At 32.4% G+C, this 24,601-nt stretch overlaps 3 protein-coding genes across 3 annotated transcripts; all 3 read left to right on the top strand.

Annotated features, from left to right (window-relative positions):
- Nucleotides 1-1,031: 1,031 nt before the first annotated feature.
- On the top strand, nucleotides 1,032-3,193 carry LOC148620859 (uncharacterized). The gene is made up of 4 exons (XM_088573941.1): nucleotides 1,032-1,175; nucleotides 1,551-1,771; nucleotides 2,115-2,246; nucleotides 3,047-3,193. The coding sequence occupies exons 2-4, from the start codon at nucleotides 1,561-1,563 to the stop codon at nucleotides 3,052-3,054; spliced, it is 351 nt and encodes a 116-aa protein (XP_088430067.1). The 5' UTR covers nucleotides 1,032-1,175; nucleotides 1,551-1,560; the 3' UTR covers nucleotides 3,055-3,193.
- An 8,131-nt stretch (nucleotides 3,194-11,324) lies between these two features.
- On the top strand, nucleotides 11,325-12,416 carry LOC148620860 (uncharacterized). The gene is made up of 3 exons (XM_088573942.1): nucleotides 11,325-11,530; nucleotides 11,927-12,058; nucleotides 12,263-12,416. Exons 1-3 carry the CDS (start codon nucleotides 11,326-11,328, stop codon nucleotides 12,268-12,270), a joined length of 345 nt encoding a protein of 114 aa, XP_088430068.1. The 5' UTR covers nucleotide 11,325; the 3' UTR covers nucleotides 12,271-12,416.
- Nucleotides 12,417-16,618: 4,202 nt separating this feature from the next.
- On the top strand, nucleotides 16,619-18,278 carry LOC148620861 (uncharacterized). Its single transcript, XM_088573943.1, has 4 exons — nucleotides 16,619-16,693; nucleotides 17,138-17,353; nucleotides 17,761-17,892; nucleotides 18,117-18,278. The coding sequence occupies exons 2-4, from the start codon at nucleotides 17,149-17,151 to the stop codon at nucleotides 18,122-18,124; spliced, it is 345 nt and encodes a 114-aa protein (XP_088430069.1). The 5' UTR covers nucleotides 16,619-16,693; nucleotides 17,138-17,148; the 3' UTR covers nucleotides 18,125-18,278.
- Nucleotides 18,279-24,601: the final 6,323 nt, after the last annotated feature.

The following is a 24,601-nucleotide window of genomic DNA, read 5'->3' on the forward strand; positions in this document are numbered from 1 at the left end:
TGGGGTGCTATTAGATAAAATCAATTAAGCACACGAACATAAGACAATTTTGAGCTTTTTAGAGCACATCTAACGTCTATATAGTATCCGAAGACAAACTGCATACAAACAGTACTATGTATATTTCGTCCTTAATCAAACATTTTTTTTCTAGTGTTTCATTTAAAATAACTAAATAACGGGAAAATTAGATTAATTATTCTAACATTAACAAGACTATATTCAAATATATCAAGAATAGAAATACCAGAAAGTTGGAAATGGCAAAATTCACTAGTCAGTTGATTTATCGTAGGGATTATTCATTACTTTTAGGGACCAGCTTTCAAGGAAAATTCGCTGTCACGAATTTTGGAATTTGATGTGATTTTTATTCATTGGTCTATAAATTGAACTGGTCTTTATAATGTACATCTCGTCTCTTTCGTTTCTTTCGAATAGTTTTATATATATTAAAACTATATATATATTCACATTATGCTTAGTGTTGAAAAATCTAGTCATATCGGTCTACGTAAATTTTTGGTTAAATACGCGGTTACAAGTTTGGATGCGATCGAACGGACTAGGGTTTGTATTTGGCAAATCCGACATCATGCACGTTAAAAATGTAGCATGCAGTTGTGTATCGAAAAACAGTCAAGTGTTGAACTGAAATTTTTAACAATTTAAATATAAGGTTTTTTTTCTATGAAAAAGATCTTCTTTAATGTAATATAGTTTCAAAAGGTTGTCGAGAAAACGCTATTTACAATATTTGCTTAATTTTTTTTGCAACATGTAATGTCGCTTACCCTGTCACATTTCCATTAATAACTGCATTTAATGGACGATCAGTATTGTCAAAGTAAGGTTTTCTTCATAACGTCGTACAGTTTTATGTTTTAAGCGCGATAATATCTAATAATAATATCTGCTATACCAGACGTCATTATTACAACATGTCAAATGTCAATCAAATGTCACCTACTACGACATAAGGTTAAAACTTGTGAATTAATTTTCATTAATATTCAAATACGTATTGTTTATATCTACGTCAACACAACATAAATATAGTAAATGGGAAAGTTTTTCTTTAGTTTTTCCTTCTTTTAAATTGTATAAATATGAGGATTTGATTGACAAAAAGATCACAGTAAACTAAATCATTGCCATCAGGGTTTCAACACAGGGTAAGTCAATGCTGTTTTTGTTATTAGTACTAAGAAAAATGAAAGCAAAAAAAAAAAAAAAACCAACAAATCACATATTATTGTATTGTATAATCCCTTCTAGGATATATGAGAATATTTCTGCATTCAAACGATTTCAATGCGCGATCTCCATCTGCTGCCTAAATGTGTGCCATCAAACCTTACGTTATATTCCCTTAAATGATGATGAGAGGAAGAAAGTATTATATTTGTGTATAAGTACATGTTTTCGAACAATACTATACTCTCTGTCAATGTTATTCAACAAAATATGGATATTGCGTTTATAGATCCATAACAGCACCAAATTCAAACAAACTCCTACAATAATCTCTTATTCCTTGGTTATTTCAGTCAAATCAGAATGAACATCAAAATTGTAGCAGTCGTCCTTGTTGCCATGGTTGCATTGGCTTGCGGTCAGTATGACAGATACAATGGTAATCGTTGGAACAGATGGGGATCTAGAGGACTAGGAGGATCTTGGGATAGATTGGGTCTTGGAGGTAGAGGTCTTGGTCTTGGAAACAGTTGGGGTCTTGGTGGTGGTAGCCTTGGTCACCACGGCAGATACAGTAATTTTTTTTTATAATCGTTGGGTAAAGCGAAAGTTTTGCAAATATCATAGCCTGTTGAAATTTCTTTTAATCTATTTTCTGCAACACTCTACATGAATCAACTATTAATGTACGTGACAAAATGTGCTTAGTTATCAAACTAGTTATTTTTAGTTATTTGTATATTTACATTTCATGAATGTGGATGTTAATTATATGTTTATTCATCTCATATTATTTTCATATTTATTCACATTGATTTTCTTAATTCATCGTAAATTTTATTTAATTTTCATCGTATTCACTTTATTTGTCATTAGCATTTCTTGTATTACATGTTTTATTTTCTGTTTTGCTACAGGAAGATCCGCTGTCGGATACAACAGATACGGTCACTATGACAACGGTGTCCTTGGAAGCAGATTTGGGAGCCGACTTGGAGGCCATCTTGGTGGAACATGGAGACATTCTGGTCTGGGAAGCTTATGGAGCGGTAGGCATTTATATATTCGCTAGATATATAATTTCCTTGTTTACTTTATATTAGATCTGTATAGACTGGTGCGATAAAAGTGTAATTTTACTATAAAATTTTGAAATGTACATTTGACTGTATAATTCAAATAACGCTTTGAAAATCGAAAATCATATTTCATTATGAGATAAATGTGTAAAACAATACATTTAGTATTAATAATAATGCATATCTTAATCAATTTAAGTGCAGCTCTGTCTTAAAAGCAGACAAAAACTTATGATTAGTGATTTATGCTTTTCGTAATCCAAATAGGTTTTAATTGGAAATCTGTCAGTATGCCTCGTAGAAACTGTATTAAAAAATAAAAGTGTAGCCAAAAGTTGGGCGATGGAGATGTAAACATTTAAAATTTCTACTACAGAATTAAAAAAAAAAGAATTGGAAAATTTCCCGCCATATTTTTTTACACTACAACCAATCGAATATTTTTCAAGAACAAGAACGTAACAAATGTATTTGAACAGTTTCGTATATTATCTTGATCTGTGATGGATTACCCCTTGCCTTGTTTAGACAGGACTATACAAAACTGGTTCATTTTAATATTTCTATCGAACATTCGTTTGATATTTTACCATGAAATGTTAAAAGATACATCTGTCGGTATAATTCGAATAACGCTTTGGAAATAAGAATGATTATTTCATTGTGATATTAATGTGTAAAACAATGCATGTAATATATAAATAAGGCATATCCTAATCCAGTTGAATGTTTTTTATGTATATTTATTTTGACTATCCATTTAATTCCAGGTTATTGAAAAATTCAAAAAAAAGAAAAATCCAAGAATATCACAGTAATTCCAAAGATGCGTGCAAGTCAGTTATGACACTTACCATTGCGGTCATCAAATTAAAGTTTTCTATTTTTCTATATATATATGACAATAAAATTATGAATTACAGATATTTTTATTTGTTTTATGCTTATAGACGGCTTATTTTCATCTTTTGTAATATATACGAACTGTATTCCAATGGCATTCACCTTTTCATTATTTTTATGATATACTTTAAATGATGATCATTATGAAAGTTTACAAATTAAAAAAAAATTAGGGACCTTGGAGACATTTCATTACCTAGTTACGGAGCGGATAGTCGTGAGTTTAATGCATCATACTCTATATTTTATCTTTGGTTCGAAAAATCTTTTGAACTTGTTTTTTGGAAAGATTAGTACACCTTAAAATAATGTTTAGCATCTGATTACGATCCTTAAAATGTAACTTAACTCGTAATGTGATGAAAAGGACAACGGAAAAAAGATTGAAAAAGAGCAAAGCCAAACAAACAACAAGAAACACGATATAGATAACACATCTTCGAAACCTTATATTGCTATAAAACGACTAATCCGTAGACAAGTCCTGATATTCTAGTAGTGAAAGCGTCTATTCTTTTCCAGAATCATTAACCAAATACCAAAAAAAAAAAAAAAAAAAAATCTTAATTTCTAGTAGAATGCAGAAGAGATGACAAAATTCCTTTAAAAAACGCCTAATAACCATCAAACCTATTCAGTCAGTCTTTATCATGATATTGTCAAATTTTATGGTGTATCAGTCATCTCAATGTCGGGAGACTTATTGAGAAGATTGATACACCATAACATTCTGCAATATCATGATAAAGACCGATTGAATATAAGGCGGGTTCTTTGATAGGAATGGCAAACTCTTGGTGCATTGTATGAGCAAGCCGGACTCAGAGGCTTAGTAGTACGTAAAATTATTTTATAAAACAGTTTCATATTACCTCTAAGGTTAAAGATGTTTTATTACATGTTTAAGTAACAGTCTTTGTAAGAATTGTGCACATTCTCTATTATGTGATACCTCTAAAAAGGCAACATATTTTTTTAAAGTTGCTTAATTGGCCTATAATGATGAAATGTATAATTAATTATTCCTTCTAACCTTTCTGTTCTTAGGAAATAATTCTTTAAAAAAAAAAAACAATAGTTTTTTTATTGTTTTTCAGTATCATTTAGAGAGTTATCGTACATTGTATATCGTTATGGTATATGGGAAATGTTGAAAATAACGAACGTTTCTAATCAATATTGGTCAATATTTAATTTCGTGCCGCAATTATTTTTTGTTTACATTTTATTTTATTTATGTTTACAATTTATATAGCTGCTATTTAAACTTAAAAGTGGCTGTGGATATAATACAATTGCTTATACCTCATGTACAATTTCTAAACATTGTATATATAGAAATTTATCAGCAACTATACATGTGCGTGTACCTAAACTTTCATTGGGCTGCAATGGGCAGTAATGGGCATTTATCATTAGATCAATTTAACTACAAAAAAATACAATCTGATTTCAGCTGCCTCAAAACTAAAAAAAATGCTTTAAGTACATCCAAATATTGTATATATATATTGACATCTGTCGGAAAATGAATCCTAAGTTTTGGATTTGAGAGAAATCAATATACATCCAAATGCAACATTACAGTTTCTATTTTACCTAACTTTCAAGAAAATGTATTGTTTGCTAACCTTCGAACAGAGCAATATAGTTTGCAATGTCCTACATGTAGTATATATGACCAGTTTTTTTACTAAACCATTATGTCATCAATTTGGAGATATTTTACGAGTTATGACATCCACCTGAAGTACTACATCTTTCCAAATATGACATGTTTTTACCAAAGTTTTGAGAAATTTTGTTGCTTTGTTACTTTCAGTTGAGAAATATAACTATTTGTCATAACCTGTGTTAAATGCAAATTTGCATTTTCAGAATAAAACATATTTTTGACTTTTAAACATATTGAGAGTTGTCGCATCCACCTAAAGTACTTCATGTTTCAAAATTAGATTACAAAAAAAAAACATTTTGTTTTGATAACTTTCAATTAGGAAAAAATGCAATATACCGTGTGCAGTAAATATTGACATTTGTCAGACAAAAAACATATATTTTGGATTTTTAGACTTATTAAGACTAATCATACCCTGCAGAAATACTACTTTTAAAAAAAAAAAAATTCACCTGAACTACGAGACATTAATGTTTTCCAGCCAATGAGCTAACAACTCATGTTTGCAATGCAACATGAATTATGCAAATTAGTGTTTTCAGGCTGAAACATGCAATTTTCAATTTTATGATTAATCAGAAGTTATCCCATGCATCCACAAGGCCAAATGACTTCATATTTTATTTTAAATCACTCATTCGCTTCCCTTGTAGAATATGCCTGTATTGAAAATTAATTACAAGTCTATTTATGATTGAAATTCGGGCATTTCTTTCATACGAAAATCGCAATCGCCGTGCCTCAACTACTTTGATTATTTTCACGATTAAACTCCGATTTGATGTAAATGCCATCGATACACTAAAATAGTAATATTACAAAAAAGATATTAATATGAAAAAGGATACAAATAAGTTCGTTTAAACAAAATTTAGAATTTTATATTTCCAAGTTTCATTTGTAAACAAAACATTGCATTGTGGTATTTAACGCTTGTCGAAAAATAGAGATATTGTGTATCGCACATCGTGTATTGTGTACCGCACATCGTGTATCGCACATCGTATACCGTGTATCGTACATCATACTGGTGGTGAGTTTACATGATCCGAGTACTATATTTATTGAATTATGATGAAATTCTGATATATAAGAATTTGGTTTTTTTAAGCTTAATTTTGTATTAAAATTATCGTTTTATGCAAGATCAGTTAGAAAATGGAATAAATATAATGCATTAACAAACCAGATAGGGCGTACCGGATTTAAAAAGGAACAAGCTTTCCTCCGTATGTAGATCTCTTCCCCTGCATATAAAAATTTCTCGGCAACTATACATGTGCGTGTTTAAAATACGCGTATTTAAGAACCTCAAGGCACACGTGTTCCTTTGTGGCCATGGCAAACGTAAAAATAGTATATTTGCAAAGTAAATATTATTCCACAAGTGGAATGAATTTATATATTCAATTACAGTAAAACAGTTGAATAAAAAATAAATAACAAATACATAGAAAGATATACAAACAATTCCAAGAACAATTCAGAAAATAAAAATTAAAATTCAAGCGCATTGTTAAAATGAGAAAAAAATGAAACATTAACATGCACAATGTGGATAACATAATAATATAAAATTACATAAAAAAGACGAATTCCATAATAAAAAAAATAATAAAAATAAAAATGAAACTACAACGGAAGGAAAATGGATGTATGTTTTGCTTCACCAGCAGGACCTGTCACATAGCTAGTTAGTAAAATTCGATTGATATCAAGTTCGGTGGATTGTCCAGTAAGACCTGTATTCTTTCTAAAGATATATTGTCGCAAGATCGTGTGAGAAAGATATGTCACATACAGCATTTGATTGGAATGACCATTCATTGAACAAATAAAACTTCAAGAATCACCATTGTCGTTGTCCCCTATCCTTATTTACCCATAGAATTCACACTGTCTTTTTTCTTTTATAAACCATCATATTAGATGCGATGTTTACAACTCTAGGATCGTGTAAACTTCTATCGAATATCGCAAATTGTGCATCGTACATCGTGTATTGTACATCGTAAATGGTACATTGGAGTAGTTAAAATTACGAGCGATTCTGATTGGTCAATACATAATTTCGTACCGGAGTCATGTTTCTTCTCTTAACGCTCCTAGAAATAAAGTGGAAGGATAAGGTGAAAATTTTCTTGTAAGGGATACAGTTTTTGTTGCTAATTTTGTACATTGCAATAGGCAGGTGCAACCGAAAGGTAAATCTGTTCGACTCCGCACCGGTGCCCTTCACATGGCTAGTGAGTATAATCCGGTTAATGTCAAGTTCTATTCTAACTGAAGGTATTTTGACTCTCGCGTGACATTTTAAACTTCTTCATTGCTGATATTAATAAAAGCTGGATATATCCCAGACTAAGAGGCGGACGTACTTGACAGTGATATGGAACAAGAAATCTGTGAGCAACGGCTCAGTGGTGAAACCTCCCGCTTTCCCTCACGATAGAAAGACAATTCAAGTTAGTTTTTTTTGGCAAACAGGAAGTAGATGTCATATAGTTACGAGAACAATTCCCACGATACAACACGTCTATTGGAACTTTTGTGGAAAATATCAGCCATCTTTGATGAACAGTAGCCGAGAAAAATTGATTTTGATATCACCACTGTATAAGGAAACAATAAGTAGATGTCATATGATTACGAAAATGAATTGCATAATGCAACATCCTAAACAAAATACAATATATCAGAATAATTAGATTAAATGTAGTCATAGAAAAATGTGACGAAAATTTTGTATGTTACCACTGTATAATGAAATCAAGTTAGTTTTTGTTTTTCGGCAAACAGGAAGTAGATGTCATATGGTCACTAAAAATCCAACGGTAAAGTATACCCATATATTGATTTGTAGATAATCAATATTATACAAACGTCTCAGAATGTGACGACTCTATTCGCTACACGAGATCGAGTCCCGCGAAGGGAACGACAAAAAATTTGAGAGGTTAAAACTAAATGTTGATGTGTTCGTATGCCATTGGTAGGGTAACATAATAATATTTATAAAAATCACTACGAGACAACTACCAAAGAGATGCATATTCAATTCAAATAAATACGTTTTCGTAAAAAATGGGAATTTAATATTTTCTATTTTCATTTGTAAACAAAACATTGCATTATGGGTCATTAACGCTTGTCAAGAGATAGGGCTATATCGTTCATCGTACATGAGAAATTGTGTATCACACATCGTATACTGTGTATCGCAAATCGTATATCTTGTATGGTGCACCGTACATCGTACTGATGGTAAGTTTTCAAATTCTAAGTATTGTAAAATCCACAAAACCAGGATTTTTTGTAAAGACAACATGCCATCTGTATAATGAAAAGAGTAACCATTATTCAAGAAGAAATCAAAAGAATGCAGTCGAGGGACAAAGACCAGGCAGGAAAGACTGACACACTCTTCAAAAAACATAAAACACCCAAAAACAACACGTACAGAGGAACAAAAAGCAATAAGCAATTATAGTAGAAACTTAGATAAAAGGCTTAACGATGTTCCCTCTTTTGACTAAGGTCAGTGATAATGTCAGCCTGATAAGATTAAAGAAATGAGTCAGTTAGTAGCGGATGACAGTTTTTTCCCAATTGAATTTCAGACACTGCCAATGGTAAGGTGATTCATGGTGAAGAAAAAACCACCAAACAAACGATGCTTTTAAGTCTACATTCAGATCTGCACTTTTTAGAAAATTATCCATTAATCCCACTAAAATAAACCAAATCAAGCCAAATCAAGAACTCTTGCAAAGTGCAAATTTCATTTACAATCTATATAATATTTATCTCAAAAGCGCAACAACCAAATGAAAATCTAAGCCTGGTTATGTGATCAGTAACTGTTTCTGAACTAGAAATACAACTGAAATCCGTGGGTTTTTGATATGTATGAATCACCTCCCGTGTGATTTTTATAACGAATGATATTTAATAATCTAAGTAGCTATGATTTTACCTAAGGTGATATTATCAACATAAAACATCCATTTCTTACATAAAATGAGAAACTTAGTAAAATAGATGACAAATTAAGATTTGTAAGGTGGTACAGAAAAAAAAACAGGAAAAGAAAAACTGGAATGTAAAAACATGAAAAACATAGTTGCATAAAATAAGCATTGACAGAAAGATAACTATCAGTAACAATGTACTGCATAAAATAAAAATGGTCATGCCACAGGTCCCGACATAATCGTTTCTAAACAGTAATCAAGGGAACCAAGGTTATAGTGACTGAATGTAATCCACGGACAGAGACCAGACATGGAAAACAGACACACACAACAAAGAACATAAAGTAACTAAAATCATACATACAAAGTAACAAAAGCAAATGAGCAACTCGGACTCCACTAAAAACTGGGAGCATGGACCAGGTGCACCGGTAAAGTAAGCGTCCTTTGCTTTTCTAGAAACACCCGCTGAGTTGCTCATAAAAAGTCAAGTCCGCAGTAGACGAAAGAGGAAAGGAAAACTATGACCCGTTGAACAAATCAGTATTCATGGCGCTGATGGATACACCGTAACGAGTTCATGATGACGAGCATAAAACTTCTGTAGTGATGACTTAAATCTTGTAGCAATATAACCCTGTTCCAAAAGCCTACTTGTTAGAATTTTAGCGCGATAAGCTCTGTGATAACGTGTCAGTTGTGATATGAACACTCCATGCACAGGTGATGAAGGGCTGTTGCCACAGGTGAAAGGAAAGTTGACAAATCTGAATGAAAAATCATGAAGTTTGGTCAATAGTTTTTCTTCACCATCGATTTCTAAGTGTAGGTCAAGATATAAGGCTGACTTCACAATGTCTGCAGTATCCTTTATCTTATGCTCGTTGGAGCTCGCGAAACGATATTCTTTCTTTCTGATCAGATCAGCTATAAAGTCAGCCTCACAGGAGTGAAGGAACAGGTCAGCAAGTAGAGGAGCACAATTTGTTCCCATTGGAATGCCGACTTTGTTGAAAAACACGTCCACCACACTGGATATATGTTGTCGATTAAAATTCCAGCATTTTGTAAACGTCTTCGTCTGTATATTTGGAAGATGATTTGAAATTATTTCTTACAAAGTATGAGGAATCTCTACCAAGAACTATATATATATGTATCTATGCGTACCATCTTTTTTGGAAAAACAACGATGTATAATGTTTTAAGTGGTGATTTTAACTGAGTATGATGAATAGAAGTATACAGTGTTGAAAAATCATATGTTTTAATGCTATTATATTCTGATAATTGTATTGAACTGATTGTTTCCAAAAGATCTTTCGAATTTTTCAGGATCCACATTGAATTAATATCACTTCGGGAGTAAGAAGTGTTGTGGTAGGACTGCAGACCCTCTTTATAGAAGTTAGAAGTTTTAAAAGAGGTTTGGTGGTACATTTTGCAGATCCAGCTATGTAACATAGTTTTTCTGGATTCTTGTGTATTTAGGAATCCAGTACATAGACGGTAAATTATAATCATCGGCCTTGATAGAGAGGCCAAAAGTGGATAGCACAGATTTATGGTTTTCTACAATCTTTTCTTTAAACAGTGTGTTAGCAGTCTTATTACTGCTATTGTTTTTTACGTCTACCTCTGATAATATAACATTGGATGTAAAACGTTTCTCAGAAAAAGAAAAAGTTGTCAAAGAAAGGTTTTAAAACAAACTACGTCTATCCAGAGGCCTTACTAGAGGTTCTAATAAAATATGCTACATCAAACCTCATTATAATCACATGTCACATGTCAATCAAAGGTCTCCTACTACTACACTTACGTTATAATTGGTAACAGACATTTTATGAATGATAAAATACGTATTGTTTATATTTACGTCATCACTAAATATTGTAACGGGGAAAACTAGTTTTTTCCATGTTTCCTTGTCAGATTTTGTATAAATATGAAGACATGATAGATAGAAAATTAAAGAAACAAATAAACACTATATTCAGTAAGGTCTGAATATAAGGTAAGATATTCAACTTTTATCATACTTTGAAAATGTACTGGAATAGCAACACTATTTCCGACCAATTTTAAAGAAAAAAAAAGAATGTGTTTTTTATATTGCATCTTCCTTTATATCTATCAATATTTCAATTTTGAAATTTTGTTTTCGTGTGTCAATACCTTTGATCTCTTACCCTTTGAACAGTTCCACGTGGTAATCTATTGTTTTTATGATAATCGTACTTAGTTGAAAAGTCAATGTCATTTCAATGAATACCTAAATTTACTATTCTTATTAAAAACTTTTTTTTTCAAACCTTACGATAGGGGCGAAGTTCTAAACGCTTTTGAACATGTGTAGATGATGATCATGTTATCGAACAGCAGCTTGATTTCAGTCAAGGATTCAAGAAAATAGGATCATGCTTGCATAAAGTTATAAGATAACTATATTTTAATGATGCAATGCTCATTGCTAATTTCAGTCTTGACAGAAATGAATACCAAAGCTGTAGTAATAATCTTTGTTGCCATGGTTGCTTTGACAACCGGTCAATATGACAGATACAGTCGTGGGAACAAATGGGAATCAGGTGGATTAGGAGGATCTTGGGATAGATTGAGTCTTGGTGGTAGTCGTCTTGGTATTGGTAACAACTGGGGTCTACGTGGTGTTAGCATTGGTCAACATGGTAGATACCGTAAGTTTTGAAAATCGTACATACACACATGTTTTGTATTTGTTTTTTAAAGATAGCTTGAAAAGTTTAAACGTTTCACTTTTTACCCTGTTGAAAAAAATCAATTTCATCACTATCCTTTTCGCTTTCTTTTTTTTCTTATCTTTTTTATACCTCCAAAATAAATCCAGTATACATGTATATATTATTAAAGAAACGCTCTTAATTATCAAAGGTTATATATATTTATCTAATTCGAAACATGAAGATGTAAAAATACACACTTATTCATTTAATTCGTTTTCAATAAAATATTTCATTTATCTAATTATTTCGTTTATTTCAATTTTGTTTTTATTGTATTTAATTTTCTTAATTATTAAGTCTTTTATTTCATTTGATGATTGTTTTCTTCAGGGAGAGCCGCTGTCGGATACGGTAGATACGGACAATATGACAATGGTGTCCTTGGAAGCAGATGGAACAACCGACTTGGAGGCCATCTTGGTGGTTCATGGAGGCGTTCTGGTCTCGGAAACTTATGGAGAGGTATGATTTATTGATTTATATATAACTTGAATGTTTACTTCATGTTAGATCTGTAAAGACGTATGTGTTAATTACGTTATTTTATCATGACATTATCAAATACACATGTTAAGCAATGCATGTATTATTATACATGTAACAAGGCATATTATCATCTTGTACAGATTTAAATATCATTCTTATTGATTACTTATTATATTCTAGGTTATTGAAGAAATCAGAAGGAAATCCATGAATATTCAACCGAGTAATCCAAAGATGTGTGCAATTTGTTATGACACTTAACATTGCTTGTGTTGTGGAATGATTGTTTTATATTTTTTTCTATATTTATGATAATAAAATAATTAAATGCTTATATTTGTTTAATGCTTAAAGACGGTTCATTTATAAAAAGGGATATTGGATTCGAACTGCATTTAAGTGAGACTGAAATCAAAGAAACAATTCAAAAACATTTTCAAGGAAAAATAACCAGAAAAAGAAAGTAGACACACACTACAATGGGCATGAAATGAATAAAAATATACACGCGCATAGAAACAGTAGTAAATGAGCGCCCAGAATGGCTTTTCTAGAAACTGAAAGAATGGAACAAGTTTACCGTTACGGAAAATGTCCTCTGCTTTTCAAAAAAAAAAAAAAAAAAAAAAAAAAAAAAAACAGCAATCTAACGCTCATAAAGTTCGTAGTATCGCTTAACATTATGATAAAAAAAAACTGCTTACAAATCAAATCAAAATATAATACTTCAGTCACCTTGGAAACATGTCACTGGACATGGAAAAAACGAATGACTTGCATTTCAGACTAGATATTTCATCCTGCGTTCGAAAATTGATAATGCAAGTTTGAGAATACATTGGATATTGAATTGAGGTTAAGTAAATATGTAAATATTATTCATTTCTAGTAATGGCAAATAACATTGCTAGCACATTAACGCATTCTTATTGATTCTGTTTTGTATTTTTTTCGATTTCACAACTAATAAAAATCTCATATTGAATATTGAAAACAAATGGAAGCTTTACAATTATAGATTTTATGTAATGTTGGCAAAAAGTTTCCACAATTCCATATATCTGAGTTTGGAAAAGGTTTGAATTATGATTCTAATATTTGACTTATTTTGTTCTGTCATTATGAAGTGTCAGAATCAATGGTCTTAACTGAAAATTTAAGAAATAGTGTAATATATATGTATTAGTCAAATAAGTCAGAAACTATCAGAACCAAAAGAACATGTATAGCGATTGATATACTAAACGTAAGGGACTTAAGTTGGTCTTCACCTTTTTATAGACAATCACTTGATTAGTTCCTTAAGATTCACCAAAAAGTCTGAACTTTCTATCACACTTTGACTTAAATAGCTATGAAAGTTTAAATGTCCATGTTCTTTGTCACCCACCATCGACATTTCATCACTCTAGTCCCTCAGGTTCCATCGACATTTCATCACTCTAGTCCCTGAGGTTCCATCGACATTTCATCACTCTAGTCCCTCAGGTTCACTATTACTATCAGTAAGTGAAGAGCTTTATTCTATTTGCTGGTCTCTTCGAAGCAGAAGACGTGCACGTCATGGTTCAAGTGAGAATTTTTGAATAACTGGGTGCAGTATTCAACATAAAAAAGAGTTTAAATGTATGAAACAAATTAAAGGTGAACAGAAGAATTTTCTTTTGCGGATGTTTTCCAAATGATGGAAATACCACCAAATGAATGAGTATTGATATTTAAGTATACTGTTACTTTGTGATGCCCTTTTCCTCAAAATTCTATACACCGGAGTTTACGACAAATCAACACTAAGACAATTGAAATACTGGGTTCTGTCTTTTCAGTAGCTGCCTCATTAAACATGTTCCGGTGCATATCCTAAAAAGCATTTTAAGTAGCAGTCCTTATAAAAAACAGACAGGAGGTGATTTATTAATATAAAAAACACCAAATTAACGTTTATTCTGGTCCAGAATCAGTTACTGATCACATATTCAGTCTTAGTTTTTCATTTGGTTGTTGCGCTTTCGAGATACAAATTGTATAGATTGACATTTTCACTTTGAGTTATTATTCTTTATTTGGTAAGAGTTGGTTAATTACAATGGGAGATGAGTGTATGATGTTCTAAAAACAGATCTGAAGACGAAAAGGTCTATGGTTACCTGAAAAATAAAGCATATATAGACTGAAAAAAGTATTGCTTATTTGGTGATTTTTTTCCGCCACGGTGAATCATTTTACCATGCGCAGAGTCTAATTTGAATATGGGCAGGTAGTTAAATAGTCTCATTTTCTAATTCAATTGATATAAATACCATCTTCTGTGTAGCATAAAGATAAAAGACCCATGCCTAACGCCAAATTTTGTATGAATTGTCTTGTCATAGAAAGAAAAATCAAGGGAACCAAAGATTCTAGCGGAAATAAAATAAACAAAAATGTAATCCAGGGACAAAGAACAGACATAAAAACAGACATTCACAGAAAAGAACACAAAATAACAAAACAATACATACAAAGTAACCAAAGTAAATAAGCAACTCCACTAAAAACTTGGTGCATGACTAGGTGCACTGGTGGAGTAAGGATCTTCTCCTTTTCTAGAAACACTTACCGATCTGCTTATATAAAGTCAGGTCCGAGGTAGACGAAAGAGGTAAGGAAAACTATGACACTTTGAACAAATCAGTTTTCATGGCGCAGATGGATACACTGTATCGATCCTCGGATTCATGATGGAGACGTTAAAACTTCAACAGTGATGTTTTCAGTCTTGTAGCAATATAACCCTGTTCCAGAAGTTTAATGGTAAGTAAGTTTAAAAAACAAGGCTGCGTAGTTACGACAAGCTCTGGCAGACCGTATGAGTTGTGAGATGAAAAGTACATACGCTGGGGCTGAAGGGATGTTACAACATATAAAAGGAAAGTTGACAATACGGAATGAAAAGTCATCGCATTTGTCGTATAGTTTGGTCAATAGTTTTCCTTTACTATCGATCTCTCAGCGTAGGTCAGGATATGACTGACTTTACAGTGCTTTGTAGTATGCTTTATCTTAAGTTCTTTGGAGAAGATGCGATGTATAAAATCCCCGAAATTAGGATTGTTTAACGATAATGCGTCATTCATAGAGCAGAAACTGAAATTAAAAGGTCTAACTGAATGATGCTCCTTCATCTGGATCAGATCAGCTGTAGTAAGCTTTATAAGAATGAATGGATTAGGTCGGCAAGTTGAGGAGCACGATTTGTTTTCATTGAAATGCCGACCGTTTGTTGAAAAACGCATCCACCACAGTGGTCAAATATGTTGTCGATAAAAAATTCCAGCATTTTTAAAACATAGCCTTCGGTATACTTGGAAGACGATTTAAATTTGTTTACCAAGTATGAGAATCTTTACCAAGAAGGACATATTTGTACCTTAGTGTTTTGTTTTTGGGAGTAACAACAATTTATAATGCTTTTGATATTTAAGATAGTATGGGGAATAGCAATATAAAGGGTTAAAAATCATGCTAATTTATTCTAATAACAATTTTGAATTGAGGGTTTCCAGAAGATTTTTCGATTTTTCACATCCACATTGAATTAATACAACTACGGGAGTAACAAGTGTCGTGGTAGGACTGGAGACCACCTTTGCAATTTACAGCTGTGAAGTTAAATGAAAGAGGTCTGGTGGTACATTTTGCAGATCCAGCTATGTAGCGTTGTTAGTATGGATTCTTGTGGAGTTAGATGGATCAAAATCATCGTTTTTTGGTAGAAGGACAAGAAGGGGATAGCACAGATTCATGGTTTTCCACTATCTTTAGTTTGGAGAGTGTGGTAGCAGTTTAGGTCTTGTTACTGCTATTACTTTGAAAACTTATTTAGCATTGACACTCATTGACACTACTTACTTAACACTTTCATGTGTTTTCAAATTAACCTCACAACTTTTTCTCGTTTTATCAGCTTTCGTACGTAGTCCTCCGTGGCATACATAAGAAATTTAAAGGTATAATTCCAATTTATGGAGCGGTACTTGGGGCCTTTAGAAAGGAACTTATGGAGAGATTTGTTTTCGGTGATGTTTTAATCTCTTGTGATGACGTGCCCAAAAGAACCATATTTTCCGAGAACAGTCAGAAATATTATGTGAAGTGGTACAAAAAAGGGAACTGCTATGTATGATCATGAAAAACAAGGCCGCATTGACGTAAAAAAAATACTAACAGTAACATTGCATATATGAATAGCAATGATCATGTTACAAGTCTCGACATAAAAGGTTATAAAAACGGTAAAAATAGTCAAAGTAAGGGTTTTAAAACATACTGGGTCACTTTATAAGACCGGCTATAGGCTTTAATAAATATGTTTCATCAGACCTCATTATAACCACATGTCATATATCAATCAATGGTCTTCTTGTACAATACATAGGTTATTACTGGTTAAAGACATTTTATTAATGATAAAATACGTATTGTTTATATCTACGCCACCACAAACTAAATTGAGTACAAGGGAAAATTTTTTCAATGTTTCCTTGTCAGATTTTGTTTAAAAATGAAGACTTGATAAAAATAAAATCACAACATCAAAACACACTGACATCACTAAGATCTCAACATAAAGTAAGTTATTAAACTGTTTATCATACTTTGAATATGTACAGAGATTAACACTATGCCCGACCATTTAAAAAAAACGTGGGGTTTTATATTGCATCTTTTCTCTTGTTTATCAACTTTTCAGTTCTGAAATTTTGATTTTGCATTTCACCATAAAATGAATAAAATAAGGTTAATATAGATACGATTTGATATTTTAACGCTAAAATGCCATTGCAATGAATGCTGATTTTCACGACATCTATTCATATATATTTTAGCTAACGATCAGGGCGAAATATGTAGCGCTTTTGAAGATGTATACATGAAGATCATGTTATTAAACAGCAGTTTGATCTCTGTAAAGCATACAAGAAAAGATGATACAGGCGTAATTCTTCCGTTAAGTTATAAGGGCATGAATTTTACACTTTTGTTTGATAATGCAACGCTCTTTTTAAATTTCAGTCTGAACAGGAATGAACACCAAAGCAATAGCAGTAATATTTGTTGCCATGGTTGCTTTGACAGCCGGTCAATATGACAGATACAGTGGTTGGAACAAATGGGGATCTGGAGGACTAGGAGGATCTTGGGATAAATGGAGTCTTGGTGGTGGTGGTCTTGGTCTTGGTAACAACTTGGGTCTTGGTAGTGGCAGACTAAATCACCATGGCAGATACCGTAAGTTTTGAAAATCTTACATACACGCCTGTTATTGTGAACTTATTTAATTACCTTTCAACCTTTTAAACGTTTCACTTTAATACCTGGTAGAATAAATCAACTTCACCAATTTCCTACTTGTTTACTTTTTTCATTTTATTTTCTTATACCTCCAACATAAATCCTGTATAAATGTATATATTATTTAAAAAAATGCCCTTCATCATCAAAAGTTATATTTATTAATCTAATTCGAAACATGAAGATGTAAGAATACACACTTAATCATTTTGTTTGTTTTTTTTTTTTTTTTTTTAAATCTTTCATTTATCCAATTATTTCGTTTATTTCATTTTATTTCTAATGTATTTAATTTTTTATAATCTAATCTTTTATTACATTTATGATTTTGTTTTTGTCTCCAGGGAGAGCCGCTGTCGGATACAGTAGATACGGTCACTATGACAATGGTGTCCTTGGAAACAGATGGAACAACCGACTTGGAGGCAATCTTGGTGGCTCATGGAGGCGTTCTGGTCTGGGAAGCTTATGGAGAGGTAGGCATCTATATGTTTGCTTGATTTATATATATCTTTAATCTTAACTTCATATTAGGTCTGTAAGGACGTATGCGTTAATTATGTTATTTCATCATGAAATTTTATAATTAGAAAAATATTAGTGGGGTAACAACTTTATGAGATAAATGTGTAAAGCAAAGCATATAGTTATACATGTAACATCTTTATATAAAACTTATTGAATGTTTATTCTATTCCAGGTTATTGAAGAAATCAGAACGAAATCCAAGAATATACAACCGAGTAATCCAAAGGTGTGTCCAGTCATATTAATGGCACTTAACGTTGTTTGTGTTATCAAATGTTTTTTTTATATATATTTCTGTATTTATGATAATAAAATAATCAAATTTCAATGCTTCTATTTGTATATACTTGAAGATGGTTTATTTATTAAAGGTGATATTAGATTCGAACTGCATTTAAGTTGGGTGGAATTCAAAGAACAAATCAGAAAGGACGTAATCCAGGACAAAATGGCTAGACAAAGAAAAATGACACACACTACCAAGAACATGAAAAAAAAATTCGTACGTAGAAACAAGAGTAAATGAGCACCCAGGATGGATCCACTAAAAACCGAAAGAATGGAACAAATGCACCGGTATGGAAAGCGTCCACTGCTTTCAAGAAACACCCATCGAGTTGCTGATAAAATTGACAAAAAGACAAAAAAAGATAATAGGTATGGTGAATATGTCAAAGAGACAATAACCCCACCGGGTTGAAAATGTCAGCTCAAAGCCAACTATTGGTCTTTTATCAACAACGATGAAACCCGCACATTACAGGACACATAGTGTTTTAACTGAAATAGAAATTATATAAATGATGAAATACGTACTGTTTATATTTACTTCACCACAAAAAAACTAGTAACGGGGAAATTTGTTTTTTCAATGTTTCTTGACAGACTGTAAAATTTGAAGATTAAATAGATTGAAATGAAGTAAGTTTTATTTTACCTATCTTTTCTTATTTATCAACATTTCAGTTTTGGAAATGGATGAATAAAATTAGGTGTGTATTCAAATATTTGATCATTTACTGTTAAAACAGTCGCACTTGGTATGCTTTTGTTTTAATAATAATCAAATTTGGTAGACAATTCAATGTCATGCAAAGAATGCCTTAATTTACGACATCTATTCTTATTTTAAAAGTTGCTATTCTTTTTTCCAAGACTATATATTTAATTTCAGAAGAGGAGTTTATATCACTTTCGATCATGTGTACATGATAAATATGTTATCAAACAGCAACTTGATTTCTGTCAAGGATTTAGCAAAATATAACCAAGCTTGCTTGGATAAGTGCATATATTAAAAACTGTGTGTTAATGGTGCAATACTTTTTTTTAAATTTCAGACTTAACAGAAATGAACAACAAAGCTATAGCACTAATCTTTGCTTTGACAGCCGGTCAATATGACAGATAGAGTTGTTGGAACAAAAGGGGATCAAGAGGACGAGGAGGATCTTGGGATAGATGGAGTCTTGGTGGTAGTGTGGAAACAACTGGCGTCTTAATGATACCACGCTAGATACATTTAGTTTTGATAATGCAAATAGTACATGCTTATCATCCAATTAAATTGTAACTTTTTTTTGTTACTGAGCAAACTGAGGTAAAATGTTATTATCATATATTTACATACTTTCTACACAAACATATAGATGGATAACGCTTATTAAATTATATTTATCATTCTTCAAAGATGTAAAGGTTTTAACTAATACAGTTAAATCTGTCTAGACTGAACCCTGAAATAATCCGAAAATCTGCCTAAACCAGATTCCTCTTGAAATCCCTTTGTATCAAATTTAATGTATTTTAAACATAACTGGGTAAACCGAATAACTTTACAGTCAAAAGGGACTCGGTTTAGACAGGTTTCATTGTATCATTGTACTGTTATTTTGTCACTGATTATGTCAAGTTTAACTTCAGGAAGAGCCGCTGTGGGATACAGTAGATACGGTCAGTATGATAACGATTAACTCGGAGACAGATTGGGTTCTTTGTTGGATCATGGAGACAGGAAAACTTATGGAGAGGTAGGCGTTTATATATTCGCCACTTGAATCTATAGCATTGCAACTTCATAATAGATCTGTATAAAAGTTTGGGTTAATATCAATATCATAATTTAATATTACATGTATTAATCGCGAAACATTTTGAACGTTATTATGGTTATACCAACTTTTTTTCTTTTGATTGGCCAGTCAAGGATGTTAAAATCCCCATTAATCATGACAATTTTTACCAAATGTGATTTATGGTTGCATATTTGTTTTTCTTTTGGATATTTTGTATAACAGAAATAAGCTCACGGCTTCTCATATAACCCTTGTTCTCAGAAGACAAAACAAATATATAGAGAATGCACTCTACATTTTAAAATCAAGAGAGGTAACTCTGTAAATGACACTAAAATGTTGAATTTTCAATGTAGATTATCTCCTAAGATCAGACATATTGGAATAAATAAGCATACATTTCATAATAAAGACCTATAAAGCAATTTAGTGACAAAACAAATGTGTGGTCTTTTTGGAGTATGTATCACATATTACAGAGTTTGGATGATTTTTACAAAGACGGCTGTTTAACTGTCTGTGTTTTAAATGAAGTACGTATTGTACTGTTTAAATGAAGCTGAGTTTACAACAGCATTAAAATCAAGTCAGCGAGTTTGTCAGGTTCCCTGAAGAAAAGCCATTTTACTTTATAATTTGGGTGATGTATAATTTCGTTAGAACTCCGTTATTCAACTTCCTTAGTAGTTTGAACGGTGATAAAAGTGATACTTTGAAAATAAATATGAATACATGAAGGTATGCATGAGATCAACGGAGTGTATATAATGGTGGTCAAAACTTAATCAGGTATTTATAGATAAACCAACCTACAAAGTACACATAAAATCAATCGGTGTGATCTTAACTAATCACAAGGTATGTATCCAACTAATTACAAGATATGAATATCTTCTTACTAAATTAAGTACATAAGTTGCAGATGTCAATTAAATTGATTAATTGAAATTTCAATATACGAAAATAATTAATTGAAATATAATATTCAGAGAGAAAAAGAACATACAAACATACACCAGAAAAATAAATGTTATTAATTTTGCAATAATTAGTATCATTTGATTATTTTGTTATTTATCAAGTCCTGTGTACAGCGATGTAAATGTAATGATTCTTTTTAGAAAATTCTGAGAGCGAATAGAAGTCATGAGCATCTTTCGCCACACAAACGGCAAAATATAAAAATACGGTAAATAACAGATTCTGCAAGGAACTTTTGGTGACTTACTTTTCATCCCCGTGGTCTTTATTACATTGGCACCATTATGTTCTCCGTTTCTATCATATTACCGCTATGACCTTGGTTCCCTTGATTACTCTCTCTCAAAGACCGCGATTTCGAACTTGAAAATGTAGGAACAGACCAATATTAATCCAAGTACAGATTGTCAAGTATTATCTTCGATGTGGTTTTTCGTCTATATAAGCTTGTAAAATAAGAACCTTTTCATGATGAAAATGGCCAACAAAGAAATTGATTAAATCAATATCAATAACATATTAAATCGCTAATCGGAAATACTATTGTATTTTAAAATCAAAGCCGTTCCGAATGTGTCTTACAGTTATACTAACACCATTGCCCATATTACATGTAAATCAAAACAACCATTGCATGACCTATATATCGCAGATAACATTATTTGACATGAGAGTATTCCACACCCCAAATCAAGTATAACCCAGGCTATTGCAGAACCTCGAGATTGAGGACTTCAAGGCTATACCACCTGACTGTTCTTGCAAAACCTCTCCATTCAAATATGGTCCTTCTGGTCACGTCGTTACGGGAGATTTAACCATTATCGAAAACGAATCTCTGCGTAATATCCTTTCTAAAGGTCCCAAGTACCGTGAACCACGCTCCATAAATTGGAATTATAACTTTAAAGTTCTTATGAATGCCGTCGAGGACTATGCAAGAAAATGGATAAAACGAGAACAAGAAGACATTGATTCTTTGTCAGAGTGGTTGAAGGCCGTGAGGTCTTTAATTTTGAAACAAATGAAAGTTTTAAGTAGGTCAATGAGTGCCAAGGCTACATCAGTTTTCAAAGACCCCGATGTAGCAAAAACATTGTCTACTATACATGACAAATATGTTGTCGTACCAGCAGACAAAGCCCAAAACAACATTGTTTTTGTTTGCAAAACGTTTTATATCCAATGTTTATTATCAGAGGTAGACGTAGAAAATAATAGCAGTAATAAGACCTACACTGCTACCATTCTTTCCAAAGAAGAGATTGTGGAAAACCATAAATCTGGGCTATCCTCTTTTGGTCTCTCTACCAAGGACGATGATTGTGATTTACCGTCTATGTACTGGATTCCTAAACTTCACAAGAAACCATACAAACAACGTTTCATAGCTGGATCTGCAAAATGTACCACCAAACCTCTTTAAACTTTTAATTTCTATACTCACGACTGCCAAAAAGTGTCTACAGTCCTACCACAACACTTGTTACTCCCGTAGTGGTATTAATTCAATGTGGATCCTGAAAAATTCAAAAGATCTTTTGGAGACAATCAGTTCAAGACTATTATCTGAATATAATAGCATTAAAACCTATGATTTTTCAACACTATATACTTCTATTCCCCATACTCAGTTAAAATCCCGACTTAAAAACATTATACATCGTTGTTTTTCCAAAAAAGAGGGTACACCTAGATACAAATATATAGTTCTTGGTAGAGATTCCTCATACTTTGTAAGAAATAATTCCAAATCATCTTCCAAATATACAGAGGAAGATGTTTACAAAATGCTGGAATTTTTAATCGACAACATATTTGTCCAGTGTGGTGGACGTGTTTTTCAACAAACGGTCGGCATTCCAATGGGAACAAATTGTGCTCCTTTACTAGCTGACCTATTCCTCCACTTTTATGAGGCTGACTTTATAGCTGATCTGATCAGAAAGAAAGAATATTGTTTGGCTAGATCCTTCAATTTCAGTTTCCGCTATATAGATGACGTGTTATCTTTAAACAATCCTAATCTCGGGGATTTGATACATCGCATCTACCCCAAAGAACTTCAGATAAAGGATACTACAGACACCGTGAAGTCAGCCTCATATCTTGACCTACACTTAGAAATCGATGGTAAAGGAAAACTTTTAACCAAACTTTACGACAAACGTGACGACTTTTCATTCAGAATTGTCAACTTCTCTTTCATCTGTGGCAACATCCCTTCGGCTCCTGCGTATGGAGTGTTCATATCACAACTCATACGTTATGCCAGAGCTTGCCGAAACTACGCAGACTTTTTGTATCGCGCTAGAACTCTAACAAATAGGCTTTTGGAACAGGGTTATGTTGCTACAAGATTGAAGTCATCACTACAGAAGTTTTATGGTCGTCATCATGAACTCGTGGATCGTTATGGTGTATCCATCAGCACCATGAAAACTGATTTATTCAACGGGTCATAGTTTTCCTTTCCTCGTTCGTCTACCCCGGACTTGACTTTTTATGAGCAATTCGGCGGTTGTTTCTAGAAAAGCAGAGGACGCTTACCCTACCGGTGCACCTGGTCCATGCTCCCAGTTTTTAATGGAGTCCGAGTTGCTCATTTACTTTTGTTACTTTGTATGTATGATTTTAGTTACTTTATGTTTTTTGTTGTGTATGTATGTTTTCCATGTCTGGTCTTTGTCCCTGGATTACATTCTTTTGATTACCGCTATAACCTTGGTTCCCTTGATTACTCTTCAAAATAGTTATGGATGCCGTTGCTGAGTATGCTAAAACATGGGTCAGTTGGGAACACGACCAAGCACCCTCTCTGGACTCCTTGTCAAACTGGGCAAGAACGATTGTAGTTCCTGTAAACAAAGCTTCGAAGAACATTTTGGTTTTGTGCAAGTTGTATAACTATGAGTTGATTCTTAAAGATCTAGAAATGAAAGAAGATTTAATTAATCCCACATACAACACAGATGAAATCCTAGCAAACCATAATTACTTTATGACTTTCTTAAACATACCCATAGGTGACAAGTAAAAATATTTTTCCATATTTGTACTTTTGTAAAGCAATGATAAAGAGACAATAGACTGTATACTCACACAGTGCGATTTACCCAATGTGAATTCTAAAACAAATTCGAAAGATATTTTACACTAACTGAAATATGCAGGGGATTTACTGAAGTTACGTTGATGTTTTACTCTATGCACTAACCCTGTCACATGACAAATAAAACCCGAACTGAAATCCTTAACCCATAAGTCTTTACTTTATGCGTTTATCATAAACTATTCTGCTGGTGCACTGCCTATTTCAGAACATGACTACCACATTCAGCAAAAGTATTACGACCATAACATTACAATTAAGAATGGTTGTATATGAAAGCCTAACAAGAACTTAACTATAAACAGAAAAACCAAACCCAAATCTTTGAAAATAGTGAATACACAACTACTTTGCACACTATTGTTGACTTGAACTGGAGGGTACAACTAAAATAGTGACACTCTGTATCTTTCCTTCTTTGACGCTGTGTTATATTATAAACAAGCCAGGTAGGCTTAATTATGACCATGAGATATTTTGGGTAGCTTC

The sequence above is a fragment of the Perna viridis genome, chromosome 3 (genome assembly GCF_037379345.1).
Source record: "Perna viridis isolate PV_CMFRI_1.1 ecotype Kerala chromosome 3, ASM3737934v1, whole genome shotgun sequence".
Taxonomy (NCBI): Eukaryota; Metazoa; Mollusca; class Bivalvia; order Mytilida; family Mytilidae; genus Perna; species Perna viridis.

Excerpts from the sequence above, each read along its gene's own strand:
- LOC148620861 (XM_088573943.1), top strand. The coding sequence starts at position 17,149 with ATGAACACCAAAGCAATAGCAGTAATATTTGTTGCCATGGTTGCTTTG. Across the intron at positions 17,354-17,760 it reads AAATCACCATGGCAGATACC|GGAGAGCCGCTGTCGGATAC; the intron begins GTAAGTTTTGAA and ends TTTTGTCTCCAG.
- LOC148620859 (XM_088573941.1), top strand. The coding sequence starts at position 1,561 with ATGAACATCAAAATTGTAGCAGTCGTCCTTGTTGCCATGGTTGCATTG. Across the intron at positions 1,772-2,114 it reads TGGTCACCACGGCAGATACA|GAAGATCCGCTGTCGGATAC; the intron begins GTAATTTTTTTT and ends GTTTTGCTACAG.
- LOC148620860 (XM_088573942.1), top strand. The coding sequence starts at position 11,326 with ATGAATACCAAAGCTGTAGTAATAATCTTTGTTGCCATGGTTGCTTTG. Across the intron at positions 11,531-11,926 it reads TGGTCAACATGGTAGATACC|GGAGAGCCGCTGTCGGATAC; the intron begins GTAAGTTTTGAA and ends TGTTTTCTTCAG.